The sequence below is a fragment of the Choloepus didactylus genome, chromosome 22, assembly GCF_015220235.1.
Source record: "Choloepus didactylus isolate mChoDid1 chromosome 22, mChoDid1.pri, whole genome shotgun sequence".
In the NCBI taxonomy this organism is placed as follows: Eukaryota; Metazoa; Chordata; class Mammalia; order Pilosa; family Megalonychidae; genus Choloepus; species Choloepus didactylus.
The window spans coordinates 2,027,308-2,052,100 of NC_051328.1; the positions used below are offsets into that span (position 1 = coordinate 2,027,308).

Here is a 24,793-nt window from a genome sequence, read left to right on the forward strand (position 1 = left end):
ATGGATGATTGTATGGTGTGTGAATGTATTTCAATAAAACTGAATTTAATAAAAAAAAATAGCTGGGGAATGTAGGTTGGTGAGAAGTGTAACTATCTTACAAAGGAATGTATTTGTGACCCTTGTAATTAAAAATTAACTTTAAAAAAAGATGAGGTTAAAGGACAAGTCACATAATCGCACTAAGATGAGTGTCTTCATACTTTTCTTTTTAAGTAGCGGACACCCTCAAATGAAGCCTTCTATGAAATGCTTGTATTTTGCCTTCTTTTGATAATATGATTCTTTTTCTTTGGGAACTACCTTCTCCTATTCATGCCCAAATGTGATTTAGGTAGGGCTGAGCACACAGTCCTGCTCTGGCTTGGCCTCGGGACTGTAGGTGGAGCCAGAGGAGCTCATTTTCTGTGCAGTTGATTCACTGATAGGATGTGAGCCTGACATTGCTGAAGCCATTTATAGTCTCTTCAGGGAGAGCTTGCTGGAGACTAAAGTCAACCCAGAGGATGACATTAAGGGTTAGAGATTGGGGGTGGGGAGTGGGGAGTAGTTATGAGATAGTCATTAAATTCTGGGCTCAAATTTAGACTTTTGACACTATCTCCCAATGAAGTCATACATACAGTTGTGTTATTGGTAGGTTAAAAACATTAATTTGTTAAAATTATTAATTTATTAAATATAATTTGTTTTCTGGGCTCTTCTAGTTCTTTTTCCCCTCCCCATGGTTCTGGAAAGACCTAACAGTGACATGTTTTGAATTTCCCTGAATCCCTTCAAAAAGCAGACAGGACAACTAGATGGTAAAAACAAAAACCCATGGACAACATCTATGACAAAGCCAGAGGACAAGGTGTTCTCATGAACTTCAAAATATAAGAGGGTACGGACAAACTACCAACACTATAAGATCTGCATGGACAAACTACCAACACTATAAGATCTGCATGGCATCCACATTTATGCAGAAGAAAGCAGAGGAAAGAAACAAGGCATCTGATGAAAGTTCATAGGGTCAATTTGCACAAAGCATCTGAAGTGGCAGGGGTTTTTTCTGCTCCCATAGCAGAAAAGTGCAAAAGCTCACTGATAAGATCTGAAGGGTCTAATGCAGTCTAGGCACCATGAACTCTTAAAGCTAATCAACCAAGCTCCCTTCTGCACAAAGCCCAACTTTGAGGAGAAACTTCTGGTTCTAGAATCCAAACTGAGCAGGAAGGGGTAATAGAGACAAAGCAAAGAAAACATCCGAATTAAATAGTGGAGCCCAAGAAACAAGCTACCATATATATTTTAATTCTCTTTATGTGAGCATGTAAACACAAAGAATAGAAAAAAAGACAGCTCTAAAGTTAGAAAAGTTGCCCTGAACCAGGCCTCCTTCTAAACTTTCAGGAAAACTAATTTCATGTTAAAATGAGCAACAGAAATAGGAATGAAAGCAAAAGAAAATAGGAGCAAGAAAACATCTCTACAGACCGTGAACACCTACCAGAAAGTCAGGCTTTCAAAATAGATAAAAACTGTAAACTAGCATATCAAAACTAACCGAAAGACATTTTTAAAAGATACAAGATATCAAAGAACAACATAACTCAAACACAGTAATTAGATGACTAGACTCAGGGAAAAAAGAAACAAAGAAAAAAGCTATCTCGTAAGTGAAGACAAAACCAGAAGGAACACAAGATTGAATAAATACTGTAGATAATGCCTTATGAGAAATAGAATGTGAAAAAAGAAAAGTTTTAAAACAGAAGAGAAATAAAGAAAAAAATAAAAAGATTCAAGAGAAAGTGACAAATAGTGAAGCCAGGCAAAGAAGACCCAACATATTATAATAGGAGTCACTGAACCAAAAAAAAAAAAACAAAAAAACAAAAAAACAACAAAACAACAACAACAAAAAAACAAAAAACAAATCCAGGGAACAGAGAAAATACTAAAAGCTATAATTCAAGAAAACTTTTTTGAAATAAAAATATTTGAAACTATATACTCAAAAGGCACACCTCATACCTGAAAATATTGACCCAGGATGATCATAACCAAGATATATTCAAGTAAAATCCCCAGACTTTAAAGAAAAGTAATAAAATTCCTAAGCCATCTGGGAAAAAAAAAGCCAAGTGAATTATAATATTAAAAAATTGTATTTTCATTATAGTTTTCAACAGTAATGCTTTATGCTGGAAGAAAATGAGTAACATATTTAAGATATTCAAGGAAAGAAAGTGTGAAATAAGGGTTTTGTATCCAACTGAACTAAGTCTAAGGGACATAGAAACAGAGAAACTGTTACCAACATGCAAGAACTCAAGGAATCTGCCTCAGAATTGTGGTCACTTGGAGGGATTGTATGCAGGGCAGTGATTTAGAGAAGGCATGTGTATGGATTCTGAGTTGGATGGAAAGTTCTATCTCTTGTCCTCAGTGATGATTATAAGTGCGTTTATCTTACAGTAATTCACTAGGCTATATGTCTGTTTGGTACAGTTTTCTGTATCTGTGTTTCATTTTATAATAAAAACTTTTAAAACCAAAAAATATAAAATTCAACAATTACATTTAGGGAAATTTGAATATGGACTAGTGTGGTGGCTTGAAGTTATGTACCCTAGAAAAACATGCTCTTTATCTTAATCCATTCCTGTGGGTGTGAACCCATTATAAACAGGACCTTTTGAATCAGTTACTTCACTTAAGGTGTTGGCACAACTAAATCAGAATGGATTTTAATCCTATTACTGGAGGCCTTGTAAAAAGGCCAAAGAGAAAGAGAAGCCATGGTGAGCAGCCAGAAGCTAGAAGTCAAGGGAATCTGGAGGAGAAAGAAGAAGTTGCCGCCAGTGCATTCCATGTGATGGAAAAGCCAAGGACCCCCAAAGACTGCCGGCTAGACAAAAAACACCAACCCCAGGAGGAGGCAGGCCTTCTAGCCTCTGAAACTGTGAGCCGAAAATTCCTGTTGTTAAGCCAACCCATTGTATGGTGTTTGTTTTAGCAGCTAGGAACTAAAATAACTAGGTATTTAATGATAATAGGTACCTTATTAATTCTTAAGCACAATATAATGGTATTAAAGTTATGTAGTAAAATGTCCTTGTTTTTTAAGATGCGTGTGGAAGAATGTACAGTAATTTCCTTTAAAATGCTCTAACAAAAAGTCTCATTTGGTTCTGAGTCACATTTTGTTATTTTTTACTGAGGTATAATGCATTATATATTATGTAAAGATCTTAAGAGTATTCGTTAGATGAGTTTTGACAAATGCCGTTACCCTATCACAATACAGAATATTTCCCCTGGAAAATTTCCTTGTGCCTTTTCCCAGTCAATCCCCTCTTCCACTCTCCACTGGGGAAACACAGTTCTGATTTCTTTCACCACAGTTTTGTTTCGCCTGATCTAGACCTTCATATAAATGGAATCATACAGTATGTACTCTTTTTTTTCCTTACATTTTTATTGAGATATAGTCACATATCATACTGTGCCGGTTTGAATGTATTGTGTCCCCCAAATGCCATTATCTTTGTGGTCTTGTGGGACAGACATTTTGGTGCTGGTTAGATTTGCTTGGAATGTGCCCCACCCAGCTGTGGGTGGTGACTTTGGTGGGTTACTCCCATGGAGGTGTGACCCCACCCATTCAGGGTGGGCCTGGATCAGTGGAGCCATATAAAACATGCTGACTCAAAGAGACTGAAGGGAGTGCAGCTGTGAGTGACGTTCTGAAGAGGAGCAAGCTTGCTAGAGAGGAACATCCTGGGGGAAAGCCATTTTGAAACCAGAACTTTGGAGTAGACGCCAGCCACATGCCTTCCCAGCTAACAGAGGTTTTCCGGACACCATTGGCCATCCTCCAGTGAAGGTATCCGATTACTGATGTGTTACCTTGGACACTTTGTGGCCTTAAGACTGTAACTGTATAGGCAAATAAACCCCCTTTTTATAAAAGCCAATCCATCTCTGGTGTTTTGCATTCCACAGCATTAGCAAACTAAAACACATACAATCATCCAAAGTGTACAATCAGTGGTTCACAGTACCATCATATAGTTGTGCATTCATCACCACATTCAATTTTTGAACATTTTCATTACTCCAAAAAAAATAATAAAAATAAAAATAAGAATAGAAATAAAAGTAAAAAAAGAACATCCAAAACAACTTATCTCCCCCATCTCCACCTATTATTCATTTACTTTTCTGTCCCCATTTTTCTACTCATCTCTCCATACACTGGATAAAGGGAGTGTGAGCCACAAGGTTTTCTACAATCACACAGTTACACTGTATAAGCTATATACTTATACACTCATCTTCAAGAAACAAGGCTACTGGGTTGCAGTTCAACAGTTTCTAGCTATTCTAATATTCTAAAAACTAAAAAGGGACATCTATATAATGCATACGAATAACCTTCAGAATGACCTCTTGACTCCATTTGAAATCTCTCAGCCACTGAAACTTTATTTTGTTTCCTTTCTCTTCCTCCTTTTGGTCAAGAAGGCTTTCTCCATCCCACGATGTAGAAGTCATGTCCCACATTGCCAGGGAAATTTACACCCCTGGGAGTCATGTCCCACATAGGGGGCAGGGCATGAGTTTACCTGAAGAGTTGGCTTAGGGAGAGAGGCCACATCTGAACAACAAAAGATGCCCTCTGGGGATGACTCTTAGGCAAAATTGTAAGTAGGCTTAGACTCTCCCTTGCAGTAACAAGCTTCATAAGGGCAAGCCCCAAGATGGAGGTCTTAGCCTACTAAATTGGTAGTCCCCAATGTTTGCAAGAATATAAGGAATTTCCCAGGTGGGTAAATTTAATATTTCCACATTTTTCCCCAGTCCCTCAAGGAGGCTTCTCAAATACTTCCTTATGCTCTGCCTAAATTACTCTGGGATGTATTAGGGGTTCACTCCAACCTGTACAAACAAACCAGATCTCACCCCCTATTCAAGGTTCCATGTAATTATAGTGTTTGAGTAAACTGACCATACAAATTAAATTATACAACATGCTACAGAAAATAAAGATTTTACACCAAATAAACATCTCTATCTTTGGTCTCACACAGAAGTTGAAATTTTAAAATAAAGTCAATATCATCTTCTACCCTTTAGTCCAATTTACCTTCATCCTAACCAAGGCCATTTTGCTTACGTATCTAATTGAAGTCTGTTCTCTTTTTCAGCTTCTTTAACATTTGCTTAATGGGGTAACATTGACACTCATAGCTACTGAAGTCTAGCTCTGAGTTTCAGGTGTCACATGGATACCTTAAGTTCCAGGGACTGACCAGGTTATGTACAAAGAGCTCAGTATCTCAGAATCTAGAAAATAATCATTATACCTCAGGAATCGAGGTAACTGCTGTAAAGGCTTACAATCTAGGAACCATTACAACAAGTCTTCCCATGATAGCCTATGCTCTCATATTCAATTCTCAGTTTGCCCATTATAGTTGGTCCATGTTACTGAGGCATTATAATGTCTGTCTTAACATTTCTGGCTTATTTCACGCAACATCCTGTCCTCAAGGTCCATTTACCTAGTTGTGCACCTCACCACTATGTGCTCTTTTGACACACTCTTTTTTTACATTTTAATATTCCTGAACTTGAGTCTAAGTTAGAAATTGATGGTATCTAACAATTAAATGGCAGTTTCCTTTTTTTTAGTTTTACTTAAAACAATGGAATTTCTTATAATCAATGGTATCTTTGATTAGATAAAATACTTTATATAGAGATGAAACAAATGTGGCAAATAGGTTAACAGTTGTTGATTCTAGGAGGTGAGTACATGGGTGTCCTACTTTTCTGTGAGTTTGAAATTTTTCATATTAAAAAGTTTACTAAATACATACATAAATAAAAATAAACCATAATTGTTGTACCCTGCTTTGGCCTTTTTCCCCCTTAATAAAACACTGACTCCTAAACCATGGAGTTGGCTTGAGCCTTCCTTGGCTTCTGAGGAGCCCTGACCGTCGCAGGAATCTGAGCACTCTAGACTGGCCCGAGATTTTCAGGTCTTTGTAAGATTTGCCTTTTTCTCACATGTTTTATTTTTGTCTGGTTCGTTTCTCTCAAACCCTTGAACAGCTTCTGTCCTCCGTATCCTAAGAAAAGAAAGCTCTGCACTGGTGGTGAAAGTGTCTAATCGGGTACAACCCATCAAGCTGAGTGCCCAAGACTGAGGGGAGAAGGGAAAGCAGGGGGGCCTCTGGGTGAGGAACCAGTAGCCAGCTGGAAGGCCAGGGTGATTCCTTAAGTACAGAAATACTCACAGTTCTGTATGAACGGAGCCCTTGGCTTGCGAGCTGACACTTTTGTTCGCATTTGTAAGGAAGGAGCCTGAGTCCAACAGCCCCTGTCCATCACTTCCAGTCAGAAACTGTCCTGAGAGATCTGTCCTTTATCCTGTCCTGAGATCCATCCTCCTGAGGCAGGTTAGACAGGTGTGCCAGTTTGGATGTATTATGTCCCCCAAAATGCCATGTTCTTTCATGTAATCTTGTGGGGCTGAAGTAATAGTATTCATTAGGTTGGACTCTTTGGATTAAGTTGTCTCCATGGAGATGTGACCCACCCAACTGTGGTAATACCTTCTGATTAGATTATATCCATGGAGGTGCGGCCCCACCCATTCAGCGTGGGTCTTGATTAGTTTACCTGAGCCCTATAAGGGCTCAGACAGAAGAACCTCAGAGCAACTGCAGCTAAGAGAGACATTTTGGAGATGGCCGTTGAAAGCAGACTTTTGCTGATGCTTTGGAGATACTAGCCCAGAGTTTGCCCCAAGGAGCTGATGCAGACACATTTAGGAGAACGCCATTTTGAAACGCAACCTGGGAGCAAGCAGACGCCAGTTACTGCCTTCTGAGCTAACAGGTTTTCCGGATGCCATTGACCATCCTTCAGTGAAGATACCTTATTATTGATGCCTTAGCTTGGACACTTTTATGGCCTTAAGACTGTAACTTTGTAACCAAATAAACTCCCTTTATAAAAGCCAATCTATTTCTGGAATTTTGCGTTCTGGAGCATTAGCAAACTGAACAATAGGGAAGGAGGGACAGGGGAGTGACCCTAAGACCCATAACAAGAAGTTCCTTTTGGCATGGGGACACCTAGCCCTGGCACAACTAGTCCTCACTCAGGTCGGCGCTGAAAAGAACCAATGAAAAGTGCAGCTCGTCCATCCCTTAGTAGCATAACCAGAGGGAGAAGGGCCCCTCCAAGTCCTTAAAGTGCAAGGATCCCGACCTTAGAGGGCTCCTGGGAGAATGACAGCCACTCACCCCTATGAGCGTGTACTTTTGCTATGCATTAAACTTTTTGTCTGTACATATTGAACTTTACTGCTAACCTTCACGGAGTCAGCCCCTGGTCGAGGTCTCTATTTCTCTGGCATCAAGAACTCCCAGGGCTCCAGAATCTAGTCAAGAACCGCCGGGCTCCAGCATCCAGCCTAGAGCTCCCGAGGCTCTCCAGCACCATCAAGCTTATTAAACTTTTTGGCTATACACAACAACTAGTCGTTGAATTCTTTACAGTGAGTCAAGAACCCTCACGGCACCAGCCCTTGGTTGAGGTCTCGACTTCTCTGAGATCTCCCAGGACTCTCCGGCATCGTTCCCTACCCCTTTCCCCTTATCACGTGCCCTTTGTCCACAGAAGCAGAGCCGGTGACTCCTCACTGAACATGTGACTTCAGCCAGGAGCAGAATTACAACCGACCACAACTGGCTTCCAGTTAGAAGCTCTGACAGACACTGGGAAACCTGTGGACCCTGAATAAATCCCCTGAGCTCACCAGTTCCATTTTCCTCATCTGTCCCAAAGGTTAACAGCACTCACTTCTCAGGATGGTTGGAAAATTGAGTGAGAGAAACAAAGGAAAATCATGTAGCAAACTGTAAAACTGTTTTCAGTATGTGGGGCTGGTCTTATTCCTGGGGTGGGAAAAACCAACATTGCATTTTTGTCACTGGGCTTACAGGTGGACAGCAATAATGGCTCATGGGCCTGTTCTCACAGTGAGGGCTGGGGCTGGATGACTGCAAGAGTCCTTCCGGCGCTGACATTCTGACCTTCTCTTGGCATGGGGGAGGTGGACACCAGCATCCTTGGACGAACCCTGAGTTCCCCACTTCTCTACCTGTTAACTTCCTGGTGGAGAATTTACTATGACCATGCACTAGTAAAGAGATGCTTGACTACGAACCATCAGGGAGGTCATGGTGCTTAAGATCATGGAACTTGGAATCAGACAGACCCAAGTTCAAGTCTCAGCTCTGCCACTCACTAGCTATATGATTTTGGTAAGTAAACCAACCTCTCTGAGCCTCAGTTTTCCAATCTGTATCATGGGGATTATAGCAGTAAGACTATCATAGGGTTGTTCTGAGATGATGCAGTAAAGCACTTAAAATGCTCACATTAAAAATGCTCAATAAATAATTAGCTATAATTTTAAATAACATTATTATTAATAAAGGAAGCTTTATGCTGGGCCACTCTGGTGGTAAGCTCAAATCACAGATAATGCTCTTGGGCAAATATCCTATTTGGATCTGTTTCTCTCCTCATAAAACAGGAGACAAATTTCCTTTTTTGAAAAAAAAGGGGACTGAAGAATGAAGAAGTACTAGAATTCACAAAATAAAATAAAAAGAATAAATGAGGACTATAAAGCATGTTAGCTTACAGAAGTGCATATATTTCTTTTCCTCCTAAGTTCCTAGGTCCCAAAACTATTTTGCAAACTCCCTAAGGAGAAAGACTCTGAGGCGTCATGAAGAAAATGCACGGGAAAACTTGGAAAGCAAACCATCTGGAAATACGGATTTGAATTTAATATTTTTGTCTGTGTTTTACGGCACTGTTATGGATTGAATCATGTCTGCCACAAAGACATTTTCAAGTCCCACCCCCGGTCCTGTGGTGTGAACCCACCTGTAGGTAGGGTTTTTGAAGATGCTACCAAGGTGAGGCCAAAGTGAAAGGGTGGGCCTCAACCCAATATATGATTGGCGTCCTTATAAGCAGAGGAAATCTGGGCACAGTGAGGGGAGACGGACAGGGAGAGAGACAGACATGCGACGGAAGCAGAGATGGAGTTATGGATTGCTGATAAGCCACCACCAGAACGCTACAATCTTCAGAGAAATCATGATCCTGCCAACACCTTGATTTTGGACTTCTAGCCTGCAAAGCTGTGAGACAATAATAAATATCTGCTATTTAAGCTACAGAGTCGGTGTGATTTTTTATAGCAGCCCTAGCACAATTAGGCTCTCTAACAGACAGTCACTGAGTTTGCTGTTGAGACTTCTCTTAGCCTTTTGGACTAATAGAAATCATTCCCACATGTCCTCCGTGGCAGAAGTAAAAGTCAAACAGTCTGATATCCCTGAAGAACCAGGAAGCAAGAAACCACGGAATGTAGAACAACAAACATGCTCTGAAAGAGATCTTATTTGTTCAGGAAGCTTATACAACAGTTCTTTATCTGTCCCTCCTCTCCCCCTCCCTCCCCTCCTCCCCTCATTTTCCAACACCACCTGGAGTTTTAACTTAGTCTGCAGTGAAGACCAGAATGGGCCTCCTCTGCTTTAAAATGTTATATCAATGCAATACTGAATTGTAAATGCTGCTTTTGTGAATTTTCTTTATTCAGCCTCAATCTCCATAAATTACCTAGATGTTGAGTGCACCAGTTGCCTGTTTTTCACTTAGCTTTGCATCACAAGTTTATCTTTAACCTACTTTGCACGTCATGTTGAAAGCTTACTGAAACACGTGTCCTGGCTGTTAGTGCACCTCAACTAATATTTGCTTGTTAGAGAGACAATGATTTGTTTCAAAGAGATGCAGAGCTTTCGGGATCACAATGAAACCATCCTGACCTTTCTCCAAAACTCAAGCCTGACTTTAAAAAAATGATGAAAGAAAAACATGAGGCAAGATGTTGATGGTGGGGTGGTGTATGGGAATCCTGTATTTTATGCATGATTGTTCTGTAAACCCACTACTTCTCTAATAAAGAAAAACAAATGAAGAGAGAGAGCAAAAAAAAAGAAAAGAAAAATATGAGGGGCAGGGACAGCAGTTGACTGAAATGTGGGAGAGACAAACAGAGAGAGGGGGAAGGAGATCCTGGCAAATGTCTCCTTACACCGCCAAAATGTCTCAGTAGCCATCTCTGAAACAAGGCCACAGGCATTCTAAGATTTATGTAGTTTCCTGTTTTAAATTGTCTTGCCTTCCTCAAGAAATCCTTGTTAATTATTTTTTAAAACTTTGAAAATACATTAAGCAAAACGAAATATTAGCCACCAATAATACCACCCCTCAAGATGATCACTGCTAACATTGGAGTGTTTATCCTTTTGGATCACCGTCACTGACAGGTAAGGAAACTGAGGCTCAGTGAGAGGGCCTGCAGCTTGAGCGGGGGCATCAGTCTGGCTGACCCTAAAGCTGAGTGTCTGCCAGAGCCACACTGTGCCTGGACACAAGGGACTAGGAGTTACCTCTGAAAGACTCACCTGAGCCCCTGAGTCCAATCATGATTTGGCAAGCTGGGAAGTCCCCCCAAGGCCCCCTTTCATCGGAATGGCAGAATGAGGTGGGAGGGCATAGGGCAGTGCATTAGCACTCCACTATCTTACCAGGGAGTCTGGAAACCAGGCACCTGACCTGGAAGGATGGGGGTACCACCCCAGCGTGCAATGTTCTTATCATCCTCTCCACCCCACCAGGCTCACTAACTGGAACACTCTGAGTCACCTTCTGGGCTGGATCTGGTGAAATTGGGTTAAAATTAACTTCTAGAGTGATTAGCAGGTGGTAATATCTTCAAGTTACTCAGAAGAGCAAATACCCAGAAATCAGGTAGAAATGCAACTAATTCTGCAGATGAGGCGGCAAAAGTCCAAAAAGTGGATAGCACTAGTTCAAGGTTTCACTGCAGATTAATGATAAATTTAGAACCAGAAATCAGGACTCTTCTGAACAGGGCTTTACCCACCATGATAGTCCCAGCCTTGTCCTGTTACCTGTGATTCTCAAATTTTAGTGTATACCCCAAACAGCAGGAGGTACCTCGTAGAGGGCAATTTCCTGGGCCACCTCACCCTTGGAGGAGTTTCAGAACCAAGTCTGAAGCAAGGCCCTAGAATCTAGGTTTTTAAAGCAATGCATTTTAAATCTGCAATCTCCACTTTAAACACTCAGGCAATCTTTGGATAACTACTTTAGAATCACTGCTCTGTGCTGTGAACCAAAGCATTTGGTTACTGAGACCAGTAATCTCTACCTGCCTTTCCAAGTGTCTTCAGGGGCAAGGGACAAGAGTTACCTTTGACAGAGTCACCCAAGCACCCAGCCCAAGTCTGACTTGACATGCTGGGAGTTCACTCCCCTCTCTCTGCAGCCCCACAGTGCCCATCTGCCCTTCCTAGGAGAGCTTCTCCATTTCTGTCTGCCCTGTGATTATTTATGAAGGTCCCTCATATTCCCTGCTGAGCAGATTGGCCCTCACCTGACTCCCAGGACTGGCTGTCTGCACTCTTGGAGCTGCCCTTACCAAATTAACACATGCAGCCCTTCTCCCTGCTGGTCTGCAAACACCTTCAGAGCACAGGCCTTAGAGGATCCATTTCCCCATTCATTCATTCATTCATTGAACAAAAATGTCTTGAGAACCTCTGTGCACCAGGTAACATGCTAGGTGCTGGGGATGCAGAGGAGCCCGCCCACTTTTCATCGCCCATACCCTACTCAAGGCCAACACCAAACCTTGTCAGTGCCACAGTTCATCCTCCTGCACCCTCCTTTGCTCCCTTTCAATCCACTGTCCCTGCAGTAGTAAGAGTGTAAAACATAAACCTGATCATGCCACCTCTTTAATCCTTCCAGAGGCTTCTAACTGTTCTTAGGATGAAGATCAAAATGCTCACCTCCAGGACCTGGCCTGCCTGCCCTAGAGAGGCTCACATCTCTGAGCCCTGTCTTCCAGACCCGCCCTTCCCTAGCCGTCTGCCCCTCAGTCACCCCAGCCTTCTTGCATTTCCTCGAACCTCCAGGTCTTCAGCAATCCTTGGCCTGGGATTCTGCTACCCTCACCACTGTCACATGATGGGTATGTGGTGGGCTCCCCAGAAGCAGATGCTGAGACAGAGTTTGGAGTGCAAGATGAATATTAGGGATCAATTTGTGTAAGAGTGGGAAGAAACAGGATCAGGCACGGAAAAAAACATGTGGTGCAGGCTGTACAAAGCCTCAGTCAGCCCAGTGGGAAGCTCCAGAGCAAATACTGCTTCAGTACGTCCAGCATCCCTAAATGGCTGGATACTTAGATCCCTTCTTGCTCAGTCGACTCCAGAAAGGCTGTGTTTTGGTTTGCTAAAGCTGCAGGAATGCAAAATACCAGAAAAGGGTTGGCTTTTACAACGGGGATTTATTAGCTTACAAATTTACAGTTCTAAGGCTGTGAAAATGTCCAAATTAAAGCATCACCAGGATAACTTCTCTGAAGGCTGGCTACAGGCTCCTCTGTCACATGGGAAGACACATGGTGATGTCTGCTGGTCCTTCTCTCCTGGCTTCTCTCAGCTTCTGGCTTCTCTGGCTCTCTCAGCTTCTGTGGGTGTGTCCTTGTCTCTCAGCTTCTCTGGGGCTACTCTGAGCTCTCTGGCTTTTTCTAACACAGGCCATGACCTCAATCTCTGTCAGGGAAGCTTTCTGCAGCTGGAGCAGATCCTGAGGCACTGGCAGGTGGAGTCTGCCTGTTGACCACATCTCCTGGCTTGGACAGCAAGTTCTCTCTTGAAGCAGGAGAGCACATCTCCATGTCTGCAACACCCACCAGTACTGCTGTCCCTTATCATCCCTTCTAGGCTTCAGCACAGCTTGTGGGCCACTTCCTCTGGGAAGCCTTTGCCCAGACTTCTGTTAACAGCTTTCATAAAACCCCAACCTTTGTCTCCCCAGCAGATATCACAGGTTATAATTACATGTTTCCATGTGTGATTATCTGATAGATGTATGCCTTCCCTAAAAAACCATAAGATCTCTGCAGGCAGGGATGGTCTCTGTTTGGCTCATGGTGGTCCCAGGGCTGAGCTCAGTGCCAGGCACATGGTAAGTGCCCAGTAAAACCTGTTGAATTAAGGAGTGTAGATGGGTACCTGTCTGCAAACACACTCCCAACTGTGCAGACAGACTGGAGCAGCATATGTATTTGAAGCTCCATCTAGTTAATTGGGAGGGCAGTCATGATCATTTTAATTAGATTTTATCTTTAATAAAAACCCCAATCTGGTTTTGAGGCAAAATAAAGGTCAATTTCTGACTATTACCACCATCATCCTCACCACAACTACCATCTGAAAGCCTTCTGAGGGCTCAGTACACTTTGCAGTGGGCAGCTCAGTTATCAACCCAGAAAGCTACATAAGCCTGGTCCCCTTGTACGCAGCTGAAGCACTGAACTAGGAGTCACAATTCCCACTCGACACCTATTACCTGTGTCACCTGAAAAAGTCACTTAACCTCTCCGAGCCTCATCTGTAAACTGGGAATCATAATGCCTGCTCCTTCTACTCCACTGCTGTCTGTGAGTTTCACATGCAGTGGTGGGCAAGAAAGTGCTTTGCAAATTGTAAGTGTAGGTCACAATAAAGCAAGGGAGCTTTGCTTTGCAATCAATTCAGACAGGCTGGTAAAGAACATATTTGGGACACTAACACCTTGTTTTGTATGATGATGACGTGAAAGCTCACACAGCTGTGTCCTGGGTGTTGTCCTTCCCAGTTGCGCAAATGGATATGCACTCACCTTTCTAAACCCTCCCTCCTAGTTCCCTGCTGATCAGGGGTGGGGACAGCAGGACAGATATGCTGCAACAACCCGTGGGTAGATAGCAAGGGATTATGTTTACACTACGTGCAGGTCAAGGTTTGAGTATATTTTGAAGGGGTGTGTTTGTCCATCTCCCTTGCTAGGCACGTAGGTGAGGACATAGCATTGACGAGAGTGGAGTCCTCAGAGAAGCACTATGGGAGGATCTTTCACCTGGAGAATGAATATGTGGCTATTGAGACAGAGGCTGGGAAATAGGTAGTGCATACACAGGTGCTGGGGGTAGAACCAGTAGGTAAGGAGCCCAAACAACTTTTCAGGGCCCTCAGTGGGCCAAGGCAGTTTGCTGACAGGAATACACGTAGACAGCCATGGCTTCTGTTGTTCTCCTTACTTCCTTTCCCCCATTATTGGAAACAATTCATTTAATGAAAATATATAGCATTCTCTTCACAAGGATGAACAAGAGGGATTCAGAGCACTAGGTTCCAAACTCTGCTTTTACCAAGTGTGCCAGTTTGAATGTATTATGTCCCCCAGAAAAAGCCATATTCTTTGATGCAGTCTTGTGGGACAGATGTTTTGGTGCTGATCAGATTTGCATGGAAATGCGCCCCACCCAACTGTAGGTGATAACTCTGATGAGGTATTTCCATGGAAGCATGGCCCCACCCATTCAGGGTGGGCCTTGATAAGTGGAGCCATATAAATGAGCTGACAGGCAGAGGGAACTCAGTGCAGCTGTGAGTGACCTTTTGAAGAGGAGCTACAGCCAAGAGGGACACTTTGAAGAAAGCACGGGAGCTGCAGATGAAAGACAGTTTGAAGACAGCCATTGAAAGCAGACTCTTGCTCTGGAGAAGCTGAGAGAGAACAAATATCCCAAGTGCAACTAAGAGTGCCATTTTTGAGGAACTGCAGCCTAGAGAGGAATGTCCTGGTAGAAAGCCATTTCAAAACAAGAACTTTGGAGCAGATGCCAGCCACGTGCCTTCCCAGCTAACAGAGGTTTTCCGGACACCACTGGCCATCCTCCAGTGAAGGTACCCGATTGCTGATGTGTTACCTTGGACACTTTATGGCCTTAAGACTGTAACTGTGTAACCAAATAACCCCCCTTTTATAAAAGCCAATCCTTCTCTGGTGTTTTGCATTCCAGCAGCAATAGCAAACTAGAACACCAAGTTACTTCACTGAATTTTCTCCTTGGACCCATAGGGTAAATATTGTTATCCCCATTTTACTGGAGAAACTCACGAACACTCATAAAGCCTAAGTAACTTGCTCAAAGTCAGCCAAGCAGTAAGTGACTGTATGCAAACATATTCAGACCCAGATTTTCTGCTGCCTTCTCCCCTAAACCTCCATATATATTACGTGCCTCCTACCCCCGGCTTTCAGAAACCTAATGTGTGTATGTATGCTGGAGTAAGGGAGCTCTGGGCAATTTTTCTGCCTAAAAACACCCAGAGTCACAGAATTTCCATGACTGGAAGGGACCTTAGAGGTCATTTAATTCTATTCATTTTGCAGATGGTGGCCCAGAGAGTGACTCCTCAGGGGCTTCTCTGTAGATTTTGGTGTTTCAATTAGACCCCAGGACTTCTGATCCCCACTCTTTGTACCATCTTACAGCACCTCCTAACCTGCACTAACGCTGGGTGAGCCATGAAGCCTTTTGCCCAAAACAATAGCTACCCTGTGCTGAGCACTCGTTCTTCAACAGTCCTCACCAAGTGCCTACGATGTGCTGGCACTACTGGAGGTGCTGTGCATCAGGTGAACGAGACACACACTGCCCCTGTCAGAAGGGGGCAGGTAGTCCTTAAGATTAGATTTGCATGGAATCTAAATCTTAATTTAGATTAAGATTTAGATGGGGCAGGTAGTCCTTAAGACAGTAAAAAGTATCTAACCAAGATAATTGCAGAGGCTAGAAAAGAAATAAAACAGGGTGATGGAGATGGGGAAGCGCTTCAAATGGTGTGGTCAGGAAAACCATGGCCAACTGGTATATGCCAGGTATATGCTGGTTTCTGAATTCTCGCAACAACCCCTAGAGGCTGCAGGATATCCCCATTTTGCCGATACGGAATGGTCAGAGCGGCAGAGTTAAAACGGGATTTCCAGACTCCTAACCCCGGCTCCGGACCAGCCCCGGCTGAGCGACCGCCGCCGCGGTCCCGCCTGGATGATGACACTCCCGGCGAGGACTGCGCCGTCTCGCGGACAGCGTCCCCGCAGGTTGGGGGGCGGGAGAGTGCGCCCCCGAGGAGAAGTTCCTGATGGCTCTAAATTCGCAGAAAGGACTGGAAGTACGACCCCCAAGCGGCCGGTGGGGACAAAGAGCCAACCCAGCACCGGCCTGAGCCAGATGGACGGTTCCCGCCTACTGACCGGCCCCCGCCCGGCCCCCGCCCAACCCCCGCCCGGGCCGGCGCGGTGCACTGTGGGAGTGGTAGTTCGGCCGGTGCTCCACGCCTGCGCCAAGAACGGCCGTGGGGAACTACCAGGCCCGGCGGGCAGCGCGCGGGCGGGGCGGGCTCGACGGCGGTGGGTGTGCTAGCGCGGCGGCTGGGCTGTGCGGTCGCCCGGCCCCAGCATGCGGCTGAGGGCGGCGGAGCAGGAGCGGGGGAATTGCTCCCGGCGCGCGCGCTAGCCTGGCCGCGGTGAGGGCTACGGGGCGGCAGGCACGTTGCATGCCCTGGGCACCGCCTTTGAGAAGCGCGGCTGTGCGGCGCTCGAGCGCTGCAGTGGCGCGGTGAAGTGTCCCGGCGCCAGGGGATGGGCACCCGGCCCCAGAGCCAGGCTGGCACCGCAAGCTGAAGGAGCCCTGGGCTGAGCTGGGCTGAGCTGGGCTGAGGTGGCGGTGGGCGGGTGCCCTCCTCGGGCTGTGCGCGACGTGTGGTTCTTCTTTGTGTGTGTGTGTCAAGATATCCCTGGGCAGGCGAGCGATGCAGCGGGCGGCGGTGCTGGTCCGGCGGGGATGCTGCCCCCAGGCCCGGGGCTCCTGGGGCCGCAGCCAGAGCAGTGCGGCCGCGGAGGCCTCGGCCGTGCTCAAGGTGCGGCCCGAGCGGAGCCCGCGCGAGCGCATCCTCACGCTGGAGTCGATGAACCCGCAGGTGAAGGCGGTGGAGTACGCGGTGCGGGGGCCCATCGTGCTCAAGGCCGGCGAGATCGAGCTCGAGCTGCAGCGAGTGAGCGCGGGCGCGAGGGTCCGCGTGCGGGAGGGCCTGGGAGGATGTGGTGGTGGGGTGGGGGGTCTCTGTCCCCGCTTGGGTTCGACCACCGGACACCCATACCCCATGGGTTCCTTGGTTAAGACTGGAGAAGACACTCCTCCCGTCCCTTTACCCACGAGTGCCCAGCACCTGGCACAAAGTAAGATCTTCCATTACGGTTCACTTGTTGAGTTGAATTCATCCAGTATGATTGAGCGGCCCGTGGTGCCAGGCACTGCCGCGTGGAGCCCAGATCCGGTGGAGGGAGAAAAACAAACAAGTGAAGAAATAATGAACAGTTTCAGAGAGTGAATAAGTGCTTTGAAGAAAATAAAACGGAGGAGGGGTTGGAATGGGATGCTGATGGTGGTGGCTGTGGGAGGGAAACCGCTTGGGCATGGAAGGTAAGGAAGGAGGCCCCAAGCAGAGCTGTTTGTTTCAGAAGCTTGCCAGTAACCATTCCCAGACAAGAATGAGTGGGTTGGGGAGGGGGTTGGAGGAGAGTCTGCACAATTCCTTTCTTTCGACCCCCTGGGGAACCTTGCCTGACCAGGGCTCCCAGCCACATCTTGTTCTCTGTCTGGGAGACTTGTGCCTTTGGGGCCTTGATAAGGTGTTGCTGGGACTTTCTTCATTTTGGCAGCTGACTGGCTTGAGTTCATAGTTGTGTGTAAAGTGACCAAACAGCCAGGAATGATTTCTTGGGCGGATTTAAGATAATGGTCCCTGTATAGATTAGACTAGAGTCCTTGCAGGGGTGGAATTCTGGAGGCAGAGTCAAGACGAGTTGCCTACAAAAAGTCAACATTCTAAGATTTGTAAGAAGCTGATGACATAGTCCCCCAGCTGATTGCTCCAGATAGTTCTCACCCAGATGGGGTGGGGGCTTCTTGATCTTGCTGTCAGTGGCTCCAGATCCTGACCTCTCGGGGGCAATGGGGTCTCCTACTGTCCTTTGGAAGCATGGGAGGAAGCCACCGTGGGGCCACCACCCTTAGCTCCCATTCCCATGGGGACTTTTGGGGTTTGATGAGCTCATGGCACTGCTGAAATCTGTTGGGACACCCAGTTCTGCTGACTCAAAACCATGCGCTGGATAAGTCAGTCCAATGTCTCCCTGCTGGCTCCTTGCCTCGCTAAGTTTAAAGCTTGGCCCTTGTGAAGCCCGGCTCCATTTCTGTATCTCCCTGTCTGGAGGTAGGTCAGGGACAGAGAACAGTGGTTTTACACTGCTTCTTGTTGAGTTCTGTCCGGCTGGAGCTGCTTCTCCGTTAGGCCACAGTCTCTGTAAAAACAAAGCTGGAATTAAATTGTCCCTTTAATCACTTTACACTGGAGGTTCTGGAGCTGTCTTCGCCTTCAGGGAGATGACTGCCTTACTGTTCCCTGGGTCTGAGTGCCCTCTTCTCTCTATTCTTTAAGGACTGCAGGATTGTTTTAGCTGGCAGAGGAAAGGAGAGAGCATTCCAGGTGGACACAGTGCTGTGAGCAGAGGCAGGACATTAAGGATGCTCTGCACCTCTGGGGAAAGGTGATGGTCCTATTTGGAGAGACTGGTAGAGGAGGCAGGAGATGGCTGGGAAGGGTGGGTGGGGTCTCGTGTGCCAGGCCCAGATGTGTTTTATGGTGTGTTTTGGTGGAAAGAGGGGAACCAGGAAAGGTTTTCTAGTGGGATGTGGCTCGATAATTGCAGGTAGGACGACTTGGTCATTTGGACCAGAGGCCCCTGTGTCTGGGACAGCTGCCCCACCTTCAGCCCCTGAGTTAGCTGAGTTCTTTCTGGTGTTTTGTTTCACAGTCTCTGGTGGTTTCTTTCAGCTTCACCCCTTGTGCTCTTCACTCATTTCTGTCGCTTTATCGAGCACCTGCTTTGCGCTGGGCATGGCTCTAAATGCTGGAGCTAGAGCCCAGGCTAGGCCAGCAGAGTCTCACTTAAACCTTCCATTCCCAGGGAGACAGCCGCCTTTCTTCACTTCGCTAGCTTAAATAATGCCTCTTCTGAGACAGCAATCTTTTCCCACCCATTCCAGTTTGAGATGGGGGTGGACGCTTGGCTTGGCTTTGCACAGCTTCAGTTTATTTATTCATTTATTTTTAATTTCTATTTTGAACTGCTTTGATCAAAACTGGACTGAGGTTATAAGGAGTTTCATTAGAGATGGGATGGGCTAGGGTTTTCAGGGCATAGGGTGACTGGGTGAATCCCATATCCTATCTGGGCGTCTGTTCTCCGGTCTATAAAAGGAGAGGAGTGGCCTAATTGTGCTTGGAGGTGTCCAGCTGCCTGAGTTTTATACTTCCTTGTCTGGCTGGGGTGTCTTGGAGGGCCCCAGATGGCCCCTGGTGGTGCCAGGCCTTTGTGCTGCCTGGTGGGATCGTTTCCCGGGTCCCCTGCAAACAGCATGGGCTGTCTGGCTGGAATGTGGCTTTGGTGTTGGCCTTTGGGGTGGCTGGTGGGCCAAGTCCCTCTCCTTGCTTCTCTGACAGGAGTGGAACCCGAGGGAGGAGAGGATGGGCTAGTGGGTGTGAGCTGGGATGCCCTCTTCTATCAGCCCCTCTGCTGATCCTGACAGCAGCTCTAAGGCGCAGCATCTCTTAGCTTTCCAGATCTTGTACTTGGGTGCACATGGGGAGCAGCGCTTAAAGTAAGCTGTAATTAGTAGGGTTTTGAAAAGAACTGTCAGTTCTTCCTCAACCTGCTTCCTTCCCCCTTGCTGTATTTGGGGGTGGATGCAGGTGGAGACGGGAATAGCTTCACTTTCACCAGTTGTAAAAGTATACACAGTCGGGTAAGACGTTCAAAAATAGACGGGGAGAAAGTGATTATCACTGTTAACAGCCGTGAATGTTGCCTCCAAACACAGGTAAAGATGCAGCAGAGGGCAAGGGTATAGCACATGGCTGTAGTTAGCGAAGGATGAAGATCGGAACCCCTGGATGTGCCTGGCACAGGCGTTTGTTTTCTTTAGAGTTCAGACACTGCTTTAAAGTAAAGAAATTTGTACTGTAGATCTCCAGTGGGAAGACCCCTCCACCAGGCCACCTGCCCAAGCCCCACAGACCTGCTTTCTTGGTTATATCTGTACACGCTGTGGGCAAGTCACTCAGAGCTCTGTTCTGCAAGAAGAGGCCTATTTGTTTCACCTTAGGACTAGTTTGAGATGTTAGTTATCCAGTTTTGAACTTCTAGAAGCCAATTAGAATTATAAAGAGTCTTTGTTCTCAAGCTCATGAGACTTGCTTGGAACTTGACAGGCTGAGTCCTGCCTCCTGAATCTCTCAGGGTCTGGGAACTTGCTCTGTGGGGCTTTCCTTTCCAGCCTGGCCTCTGCCTTGCTCTCCTAAATTACCCAGTTTGAAGCTTATTCAGCTTTCACCCCACTACTGTCCAGTGAATCTTTTCAGAGCTTGGGGGCCTCTGTTCCCTGTCAGGGCTGGCTTTCCTTCCGTGGGTTTTTAGGAAAGTCTAGGAAGCTCAGCCATTGAGGTTCCCACCTACTCTCCTTGTCACCTGAGTGTATGAGGAAGCTGTAATTAGTAGGGTTGCAGCTCCACTTTCTTCCATGCCTTCCTTGTCTTTCCGTGATGGTCCAGGACAGCCCCTGAGCTGAGCCTCAGTTTCCCAACAGTGAAACACAACTGCCTCCTCCAGGGAGCACGGGTCTAGTTGGGGTTGGTCTCTGGGGCCTCTTTCTAGAGCTTTCTGTAGGGCTTCCTGCCTGCCCCAGTCCCACCCACTATGAGCCTCAGGCTGGGGCCTTTTCACACACTTTGCTGTCCTGGGGCCTGGCGGACCCTCTCTCACACCTTCCAGGTGGTTTCCCCACGCTGGTGGCCTCGTCTGCCTTGCTCACTCCTGTCACCTGGGCATCAGTGATCAGTAAGCGTTTGTTGAATGAGAAGGAGGCAGGTCTTCTGGGGAGTGACCTTCCCACCCTGTCTTCTACCCACATGTCACACAAATGACAAGAGCCAGTCCTTGCCCGAGGAAACTGCCTTGTGCCCATTGGTCATCCATTGACCTCTTGAGGCTTATGGTGAGGCTGGGCTTATGGGGTGGGAAGTAAGCCTACTTTTCTTCTCCCCTCTAACACTCTCTGAAATATGCCATCCCCAGAGCCTGGGAGTCTGCTGCCTGATCCTACCTGAGCAATCCTGCTCCCCCATCCCCACCCAGGGCAGGATCTTCTTTCTGTGCTGCACAGGGTGGCAGCTCTGGGCTGGGTACACACCTGGTTGTCTAGTTGGTACACACCTAGTTGTCTAGTCGATGGGTTAGACAGGTGGGCAGGTTAGTGCAGGTGGATTAGACAGGTAGGCTCTAGGATGCTGTGAGAGGAAACCAGGATGCTGTGTGCTTGATAGTCCCTCTGACCCAGCAGGGCCCTGGGGTCTGGCTGAGACAAGGTCACCATTGGGTGTGCCTGCCTGGACTGAAGCATGTGGGCAGGGGTCTGCCCCGGGCCTCTTGGCATTTCCCAGCCCATATGTGGACCTGAGGAGTCTGCCCGTGTCCTCTCTACGATGGTCCCTGGCTGGCCGCTTTACCCCCTTGCCCATTCGAAGGAGCCAGTTTCCCACCACAACTCATCCATCACAGCAGTGTCAGGGAGTTGGGGGAGCCAAGACCCAAGAAAAGAGGTGCTCAGTGTTCCCAGGCTCCTTGTCGACAGGCCCTGAATTGGTTGAGTGGTACAAAGAGAGGGCTCCGTTCCAGACATTATTCTCAGCGTGGAGTGGGCTGGCGGAGGGCCCACAGCTGTGTGTTGGTTTCTAGCCCTCATGTCTATGACAGATTTATTCCTTATCAGAGAATGGGCTGTGCCCACACCGTGAAGTCACTTGCATTCAGCGTGGGGCTGCAGCGTTTCATTTAGGCTGGCACAGGGCTCTGGTGCTAGGAGCTCAGGTTGGCACCCGGGGTTGGGCTGGCCCTTCCATTTGCACAACTAGCCTGGGTAGCTTCTACCCCAAGCTTTCTTGGCTCCCGCCTGTGGCGTGAGCCCGGGGACCACATGCCCACAGCCCATGTTCCTCCAGGCTCCCTGCTTTCGCCCCTGGCCAATCCTGGCTGTACCCCCATCCTGGCTCACCAGACATGTTGGCTGCTTCTCAGTCACTCCGCGATCGCTTCCATGTTGGCCAGGCCTGAAGAACTTGCTGGAAGGGGCACAAGGGATCTGAAAGGCCCTCTTCCCCACTAGAAACGTAGCTTTTAGAGACTTATCAGCTTCTGACCTGTTTGTGAATGTCCAGGGCCATTCCTGGGGTACCCTCCCCAGTGCCCCCATGCCTCCTTGCTCCAGAAGGAAATGGAGAATTTCTCTACAGGAGGGACTTTGGGGTGTCAACCTTGTTGGAAGCCAGGGCTAGGAGACTTGTTTTGCAACTGTTTTCATCGCTCAGGGCCACTGGTTTTTAACTTAAGTTGTATGTTATGATGAAAATAAAAGGCAAAGTTTTCTAAAGTTGCTTTCATTCACACATTGCATGAAATAAAGGGGGAAAACCCATCAAGACCATAGAGTTGTAGTTTTAGAATTTGTATTTGGGGTGCCTTTGGGGAAGGGCAGTTAGCAATGGGGAGCTGGCCAGGCCCTCCCCCCAGGCCACCCCTTGGCACTGTCACCTCTTGCCCCACCCCTTCTTCCTCCACTGTGACCTTCACAGCCTCATCCCTGGTCTGGATTTGTAACATTCACACCGTTTACTCAGATAATCTTCTCGACTTTTCTGAGAGGTTGTTGAACCTGTTGTTGATTCAAGTTCTTGGACTGGCTGGTTCCGGATTTACCAGGGAGCTATGAGGGCCGCCGCTCGCCCCCACCCCCCACTCCCGTTCCAGATCCCACAGCCCTTGAAGGCAAACTGCACGTTCCTCTTTGCAGCAGCTGGGGTGTCCTTCGGTTGCCCCCCTAGGGGCATCACAAGGGTCTCTGAGTCCCTCCTCTCCTGTGACCTCTTTTCTGGGCTAACCGTGTCACTGAAGCAATGGCCTTGATTTGCTCTTCAGTCAGTTATTTCATCCCTGATGCTTTTTGCTAAAAATGTGAAAATCAGCCTCTATTCTTTCTGCAAAGGCAGTGTTGCGAGGGAGCAACAATCAGTGCTGGCTGATCCTGGGGTTGGTGTCCTCAGGGTCCCTGGCCATTTACGCAGCTGCTGAGGTGGATCCATGCTTGGGGGTGGCGCTGGGGAGGTGTGGGGCTCTCTCTCTGACATCTGGTGTGTTCTAATGCCGACTCCTGCCTCCTACCTGCCACTTTTGCCTAAGAGCCTGTGGTCGGGCCAGAGACCTGCAGCTGCCTCAGGATGCACCAGCAGCCTGGGAAAGTTCTTCAGCCTCTCCAGAAAGTGGGAGGCAGTGGAACATAGTGGTTAAGCAGAGGACTTTGGAGTCTGGCTTACCGGGTTCAATTCTGTGTCTTTGGCAAGTTTCTTAACCTTTGGGAGCCTTGGTTCCCTCAACTGAAAATGGGATTAACGATAGTTCTTTTGCATGGAGTGGCTTTGGAGGTTGAATGGGACCAGGCATGTCAAGGGCTTGGCATAGCGCCTGTCACCTGGTAAGGCTCAAAATAGGGGTGCTTATTAATATCCTGAGGAAGCACTGCTCTTTCCTCTGGAAGCCAAGATCTCAGTGTCTCTAAATAACCACCTGTTGCCTTCTCTCTTCTCAGGGTATCAAAAAGCCCTTCACTGAGGTCATCCGTGCTAACATTGGGGACGCCCAGGCCATGGGCCAGCAGCCAATCACCTTCCTCCGACAGGTAAGCCAGGCCCCGGGAGCAGGGGCCACCAGGAGAGCGGGGAGTTGAGGCCAGGCGGGACCAGCATGGGGTTGTAGGGCCTGCCAGCTCCTTTTGCCTCTCCTCCTTGTCTGTGCAGTCCCCTTGGGACACAGCAGGCACCAGAATCCCTCAGGGAGATGCTGTTCAAATCTTAGCCTCCAAGTTCTTTTCCGTAAACCCAGCTTTAGACTTGGTCTGGTCACAGGGTTCCCAGGGACATTCCTCCGTGCTTTGCGGTTCTGGGTGCTGAGTTAGGCTCGGGTTGGCAGTGGCCCAGGAGAGATGGAGAGACCAGGAGGCTGAGGGTGGTGTGTGGTGGTCAAGACGTGACTTCCCGAGCCGGACGCCTGGCTTTGTGTGCTGGCTCTGCTGCTCGCCAGCTGGGGCCACTGTCAGCTGCTGCTCGGTGGCTGCTCCACCCCAGCTCCCGAGGGCTCCAGGGGGAGGTGGGCTTCATCGATTCAATCGAGTACCAACCATAAGGATGCCACAGAGGCTGAAATTGTGGGGTTGGTAGGCTGGGGGGTGGGAGAACACCACAGCACAGCCTGAGCCAAGGCTGGACACCCAAGGTGAGGAAGCCTTTTTCGTGGAGAAGAACTGGGATCTGTTTGGGGGCATAATATGGTTCTTGTTTGTGGTTAAGGTTCGCATGTCTGGGGCAGGCAGGGAAGTTGAGCGCTGAGCTCCCCAGCCTCCTTTCCCCTGCTCTGCCACTTGGGGCTTCCCCCACGCTAAGGGGGTGCATGTAGGGGGCTGGGGGCCCCAGCTGGCAGCCCCAGGGAGAGGGCGCACAGGGTCATGGAGGAGAGGACTGAGGCTGGCAGGGGTCTGAAGACTGCCCACTGTGCCCCACACCCTGTGTCTCGTGGCCGCTGTTGCCTGCGCTCCCAAGCTGATGCC

The 24,793-nt window shown here is 47.5% G+C and overlaps 1 protein-coding gene across 2 annotated transcripts in view; it reads left to right on the plus strand.

The window, feature by feature from the left end:
- Nucleotides 1–16,463: 16,463 nt before the first annotated feature.
- Nucleotides 16,464–24,793, plus strand: part of GPT2 (glutamic--pyruvic transaminase 2) — a 36,885-nt gene continuing 28,555 nt past the window's right edge. Inside the window, exons 1-3 of one of the 2 annotated variants that reach the window (XM_037815866.1) lie at nt 16,464–16,547; nt 16,812–17,075; nt 23,780–23,869. In XM_037815866.1, the coding sequence (XP_037671794.1) occupies nt 16,833–17,075; nt 23,780–23,869 (333 nt within the window). In that variant the 5' untranslated portion in view covers nt 16,464–16,547; nt 16,812–16,832. Of the gene's footprint in view, nt 17,076–23,779; nt 23,870–24,793 lie in introns of both variants that reach the window. The other variant, XM_037815865.1, reaches the window with a different exon arrangement.